At 55.7% G+C, this 6,767-nt stretch overlaps 1 protein-coding gene across 1 annotated transcript in view; it reads right to left on the bottom strand.

The window, feature by feature from the left end:
• Positions 1 to 3,063: 3,063 nt before the first annotated feature.
• RPS7 (ribosomal protein S7) overlaps positions 3,064 to 6,767 on the bottom strand; it is a 5,580-nt gene continuing 1,876 nt past the window's right edge. Inside the window, exons 4-6 of the mRNA XM_006910214.3 lie at positions 6,295 to 6,359; positions 3,689 to 3,839; positions 3,064 to 3,181 (exon numbers count right to left, since the gene is read on the bottom strand). Of these exons, the coding sequence (XP_006910276.1) occupies positions 3,104 to 3,181; positions 3,689 to 3,839; positions 6,295 to 6,359 (294 nt within the window). The 3' untranslated portion in view covers positions 3,064 to 3,103. The remainder of the gene's footprint in view (positions 3,182 to 3,688; positions 3,840 to 6,294; positions 6,360 to 6,767) is intronic.

Raw genomic sequence — 6,767 nt, 5'->3', positions numbered from 1 at the left:
ACACCGCAGAAGTGACACAGTATGTCTGACGACACTGTGTCACTTCCGAAAATGCAGCTCACGGGGCCCCGGCCCTAGGGCTTCTGATTCAGCCGCTTGGTGGTGGGACCCATGAGACCCATGCGTTTTCATTTCTAACACGTTTCCCAAGTAACAGACGCTGCTGTTGCTGATTTGGGGACCGTGCTCTGAGAGCCGCTTTCAGTCTCGGGGTCCCCAGGAGGCCTTGCCAACACAGTGGAGCCCGCCCTGGCGCCTGGCAGACACTCGAGTTAGATGGCAGCCCTCTTCCCATCCGTCCCACAAGACGGCATCCTGCTTCTAGAGTGGAAACTGAAGTCGACAATTAGCCCCGACTGGAGGAGAAGGCCTGTTCACATAGCGCCATGCCCGCCAGTGGCCACCCTGGAGTCACGAGGGACAACTGCAGTCACGAGATCGCACCGGTCAACAGGCCAAGGCGACTGCCTGGTGAGGGTGCCGCTTACGGTGGGAAAACCAGGCAGAAACGGCAAGGGCCGCGGGAAATGCTGGCCGCGTCACTGAGGGCTCCTGCGTGTTGTGTGGCGGGTCCTCCGTCTCTTCATGGTCCTTCCCAAGAACTTCCCAAGACGAGCCTGTGCACGTGCGGGCACCGCGAGTCGGACCGGAGTCTGCAGCCGCAGGAGCATGAGTCTTTGTAAGGCACGCCTGTCCCTCGCGAGCCAGCGCAGCCTGCTGGGCACTGAGGACCCTATGGGCAGGGGCTGTGACGCGCTTCATCTTCCCGAGCCGTCCCGGGGGCCTGGCGTGTAACGCGGAGCGAGCCCCCAAAGCAGGCCCCTTCCCACCCCAGTGGGGGTGGAGCCACAGCCTCGTCCTCACTAGGTGCTGTCCCTGCCTCAAACCAGGGCTGACGGGAGGCTGTGAAGTCAACAGTCCTGATTACAGCCATCAATAAGTAAAAACATGTCCCAGTGAACACCTGGAGCTAAGGCAGGAACGTTCCAGCTGAGACTATCAAAAGTAACGCCTTTTCTGACACACACACACACACACACACACACACACACACACACACACCCACCCCCCGATCTCTCCGCCAGCCCTCACGTTCTCCTGATACCCTCGGCTAAGAGCAGAGGGCCCCCGGCCACCTGGCAGGGTCGCCCCACGTGAAGCTCACCGCCTTCCATCCCACGTGACCCACAGGCTCCGAGGCCCAGGGAAGTCAGGACGCCAGGAAGCCGCAGTGACATGGAGGACCAACCGACTGAAAATGAGTGAAATTCGTCACTTCCTTGGCCCCGCTCCCCGACGGAGTCGCAGTCTGGGGTTTCACCGATTCTCATCCTTTAAGATTCCACAGCTGACTTGGTTTTTTCAGGGACAGGCAAGCTGACTCACTCATCGGATCCAGTCTGTGCCGAGCCCAGCGCTCTTCCCGGCACGGTCCCCTCCTCCACAGGTGCTGAGCTGCTGTTTCATTATTTCAGGTCCCCGACTCAGCAATGGAGTCTCTGATCAGCTCGTCTGGGCTCAGCCTTCACTTCATCAACGAAACCCTCAGGTCCCGGGAAGTGAGGCAGCTCACCTAAGGCCACCACTGCCAGCCGCTCGGTGCCCTGGCACGGGGGCGACCTCCCCACACGGTCTGGGCCCGACGTTGACCCACCATGGTGCACGATGCTCTAAGACCCTGCCCGGAACATCTCAGGTTCTCCGGGCTTCCCAGGGGACAGGAGCACGGGCGTGCTGGCTCCGAGGCCGGAACCTGGGTAGCGATTCACTCCGCCCTCACGGGGATGGCCTGGTGGTTTCAGGCACAGATGGCAGATCGCGAAATGACACAGTGGCCTCATTTAAACTGCAGAGTGCCCACTTGGTATCAACTATATAGAATTTTGAGTAAAAATAGTTAAGTGCCTAAGAGGCAGACCGAAATAAACTTTATGATAATCGGTCACCCACTGCTTCTGCCAGGATACAGTGAGGACAGGTTGCCTCCTCTGGGCATAACTGGGCCGTCTGGTAATCGGAATGTCTGTTTTCGTTAGACTGTAGTCGCATTGTGCTGCTATAAATTGTTAGGAGTGTCAAGTCTAACCTACTTGAGCGCTCACGTGACGTATCCAAGTGCCTGGGAACTCAGCACGCCCCACCAGAGGGACGCTGCAACCCAGCTCCTTCCGCAGATCCCCACTGGCAGCTGAGCCCAGGCCCCGGCCAGTGCCGTCCACTGCCGCCCGCACTGTAACCCTTTGGTTTGGCAGCCCCTGCAAACCACCTGGTGCAGACCAAGGTGAGGGGCGCTGCCCTCTCCCCAAGTCCCCAGGAGCCCTGGGACCACCACGGCCACGCTGCTCCAGGGCCCCGACTTCAATGGTCGCCTCGCCCAGCCTTCGCTTCGGTGGGAAGCTACGGAACTGAGCTTACCCGCCCCGGCTCACGCACCACCTGGAGCGGTCGGCATCTACCTACACTGACACTGGACTTTCCCGAGACCGTTTAGGATCTATCGTGGACTTACAAACAAGAATTCGTGATTCCGGGGACAGGGAAGGGGATAGTTTAATGGGAGGTTTTTGTTTAATATGGAAGGTTCCAGAGACCTGGCTCACAGCGTCAGCAGACCCGAGACACTTCAAAATGCCTGAGACGGTAAAGTGTGTGCAGTGAAGTGAACTTCAAGGAGCCAACCTTGGCCTGGTTTTGGTTACTTGTGACACCTGCCCTCTCTCTCAAATGGAACTGTTTTCAGCATGGCTTCTCCGGGCCTCAGTGTCCCTCTAGGTCACAGCGCTCTGCTGGGACCGGATGAAGGCTGGTGATTCCCATTCTCCACACCTCTGGTGCCCGTGTGTTCAGGCCGAACCACGAGAAAAGTGCCGATATTCGGCCACTCTGGGCCTGGGCCAACGTCACCTGATACACCCGTCACATCACTGGATCCAAACACGTCCCTCAAACGCCTCAAACTTGGCATAAGCTACAGGAACCTGTCTGAAAGGTCCCGCCTGTGGAGGAAGTGACGGACAACGCAGACAGCTATGCATCATGTCTCTGAAATTTTGAAAATGTGCCTCAACAGAATACTGTGAATATTTTATTTAGTCATTTTTGTTTACAACTGAAACTCTGGGAATTCAAAATTAACGTCCTTGCCTGTGAGCTTCTTATAGACACCAGAAAAGGTTTCAACCTACAAGAAAAAAAAATAAAAATAATTCAGCACCAAACTTTTCAAACACACCGATTCTGTTGAAATCGTGCCCCTGTGCTTCTCAGCAACGTGGTACTGGGAAGAAAAGGGACCTACAGGACGTGTCCTCCGAGCCCCAGCGCTGCGGGACTGGGCTCGGCACCGCGCACCTGCGCGCTCTACCCCGCCCTCTGGACCACAGGGACGGAGCCTGGGGAAGACCCCAGGGGCTGTCCGCACTGGTCAGTGTACCAGGTTTGAAGGCATGTGACAGCTCTCCCCAGATTCCACCCCAAAAGGACACACAGCCTTACTAAAGGTCAAACCATGGAATCACTTCCCTGTGTCCTAGTCACTGAAAATGCCCCCCAGTGGAAAACCTGGCACATAACCCATGGGAAGTGGGCCGAGGTTCGACGGCAGAGCCCCCGGCCCGGGGCACACGGAGCTCCACCGCACGCCACCCTCTCCCGAGACCGGCCCGGCCCTGGCCAGAGAAGCCGCCACCTTGTGCTCCACGTTGTTCTGCTGCGCCTTGTCCAGGTGAACCTTTATGAGCCGGCTGCCGTCCAGCTTCACACGGATCCTCTTGCCCACGATCTCACTCGGGAACACCAGGTCCTCCAGGATGGCATCGTGCACGGCCGTGAGGGTGCGGCTGGAGAACACGGCGACAAGCGTGAGACGCCCCAGCGTGAGGCCTCCAAGCGTGAACGGCAATGCCCAGGCTCCGGACACCCATCAACATGGGTTTCGAGGAGGCCGCTCACGCTCAACACAGCACGCCCGGGCCCTCGCCAAACCAGAACGGGGTGACAACCGCCTCGAAGCTGAGCGTGTCTCATGCGTGGCAGCGCGCAAACTGCTTGCGCCGAGCCGTCAGGAGTGCCCACCTCCAGGCGAGAGGTTGGCAGACTGATTTTTTCACCGTCTTTATGTTTGTTTTCACTTGTACGGCTTCTCTGTGAGAACACGGCCAGATCTCTGCACTGGTCTTATCCCAAAGCCACACCCCTCCGATGTCAAGTTCACCTAAAATGCTGCTGTCATCACAGGATTTACCGAAAGAGCCGCTGCGAGCTCTCCTTGGCCTCCGAAACACCATGACACCTCGCTCTTTACAACCACATGAGGAATTGGGCCACCCCGACAAAGACTGTTCTGTCACCAGCTCTAGGATAGTGGCCCCTACGAGGGTCCCCAACTGTCAAGCCATCCTCTAAGATTCCAATGGAATCTTCTGCCTGACTATCCCCTCACGTTCCCAATCTATCTGCCTGGCTGACCACAAGAAGGTTCAACTACACATAAACTTTTAGGGGACCTGCCGTGTGCCATAAGACACGGGGAGTGGGTGAACAAAGGCACAGCACGTACATCGTGTCTGCAGCGCTCCCTTGCTGGGGGTCTGTGGGGGTCTTACCCCTCCACAGCTCAGACGCCACACTCTACCCACTTGTTTCCTGCCTGGCAGTCCCCATACATACGACACACCCCGTCCAGTGCCTCTAAGGTCTTACTACTCCATGGCCACACAGCAGGCTCAAAGGAAACCCACTTCCCAAGGCTTTTGTCACCACCACTCAGAAAGCAAATGAGACACAAGGCCCAACCGATCACTGCTACCCATTCACTAAGCGTATTATTCCTACAGCTCTAGACAGCTCAGAAACACGGACGTCTCGGCATCTGACTTATGTAAGGGAAAGATGGAAAACGAGTCTGGGGGCAGGGAACCAGACTGGGACATGAAAGAGCCCCTATGGCCCACTAGCCAGGCGCCACCGTGAGGGGGACAGGAAGCCTGAAATGTCCAGACCAGGTCACTAGGGACACAGGAAGTCACTCCCTGAGAAAATGAGGACATAGGTTTGGAAAGAGGAAGAGTTAAGGCTGTAGGTCTGAGTCCCTTAGCCGGGGGCAAACCAGAGGGTCTGCTTTACGCCTAAGTGCCACCTCAGGCTCTCAGACCAAAGACTGCGAAATCGCTGTGCAAGCATCACGACTAACATCCCTTAGCCGGGGGCAAACCAGAGGGTCTGCTTTATGCCTAAAGTGCCACCTCAGACTCTCAGACCAAAGACTGCGAAACCGCTGTGCAAGCATCACGACCAACGCACTCATGTTCTCGATCACCTCCTGTATTCCTCTTGCAAACTATCTAGAACACCCCCCAAAATCCCGAATCCTTACGCTACTCCACCTGCCCACGAAATGAGCTCGACGTGCTGAACCATGCAACTCAGGTCCCAGAAAACCTGCTCCGGCCTCACCCACTTTCCCTCCTCCCTCCCCACAGCAGCACCTGCCCGTCCGTCCCCAGGGGTTTCAGAAACAAGACCAAGCGCTCGTGTGCCCCAGCGTCACTGTGACCAGCTGGAATGAGCCAGCTCTCTAGGCAGGGGTGTCACCTGCCTTCAGGTAGGAAACACCATCGCACACTCTACGGCTTCTGCCCACCTGGCAGTGACATGTAAACTGCAGCCCTTTTTCTCAAACGAGTCCTGAGGGCAGGGCCTGCAGGGGTCCGGAAATCCAAGTCTGGGAAACCAGCGCCCTGAAACACCGGAGGCCTGGACCAGGACGCAGCCATGGGAGTCCGAGCTGAGACCCGGTAACCTGCCAACCAGGCGAGTTCACAAACACTGTCCCTCGGCATCCACAACAGCAGTGAGACTTTTAACTGTGATGTCAGCAACAAAAATTCTAACTGAGCCTTAATTCACAGCAAAAATGAAAAGCGAAGACGGCACGCGGGGCCGCCGCCGGTGCCTCGCCCACGGCGGTCCGCCACGCGTTCCTTCTCATGGTTCCCATCTCTTGCCCAAAGAACTAAAGGAAAGTCATTCTTTTGTGAAAGAATTGACCAGTTAATTACATCACCTACGTGAACGCATGTAACCCGCACCTCTAGAATGGCTATTAAAACTTTTATGTATAATTATAGAAAAAACCAAAGTAACTCAATAAAAATCCCCATGCGAATTGCTTTCCTAATCTACCGATGTTTAACTGTTAGAAACCTACTTCAACTCTTATTAGAAACCCGTGAAAATCGAGAGCTGTTAATAAGAGTGGAACACATACATTTCTGACGCTGGTAAGATACTCACCTCCTGGGCCGCTTTTGCTTATTTTTTGTACGGCTTTTTCGAGTTGGCTTAGGCAGAATTCTCCTCTGTAAGGTAAAAACGATCATGCAACAACTACAAAATAAAGGCCCTTAAGTGTGGCGGAGAACTACGAACTGTCAAAGCGCTTTAAAAACAAAGACAGTGAGAGTAAATTCACACTTGGAGGAAGGCGAACCACCTAGACCAACCGAGTTACCGAGAAGTCCTGTGAAGCTTCCTGGTTCCTCAATAACTCGTTCAGAATCCAGTGTTCAAATTGTACCAGAAAACGTCAACGGCTTCATGCTGACCGGTCGCCCAAACATCACCCCCTCCACAGCTAACCAGACCCGCTGTGGGCACTGATGCTGAAGTTCCCAGGGAGCCAGACACTCCTGCTCGTCAGCTGCCACCTGACCCCCACAAACCTGCCTGCACCTCGGCCGGATCGGAACTTTAAAAGCACCATTGAC

The sequence above is a fragment of the Pteropus alecto genome, unplaced genomic scaffold (genome assembly GCF_000325575.1).
Source record: "Pteropus alecto unplaced genomic scaffold, ASM32557v1 scaffold61, whole genome shotgun sequence".
Lineage (NCBI taxonomy): Eukaryota > Metazoa > Chordata > Mammalia > Chiroptera > Pteropodidae > Pteropus > Pteropus alecto.
The sequence above is the reverse complement of the archived record's forward strand: the minus strand, read 5'-3'. Positions and strand labels throughout refer to the sequence as shown.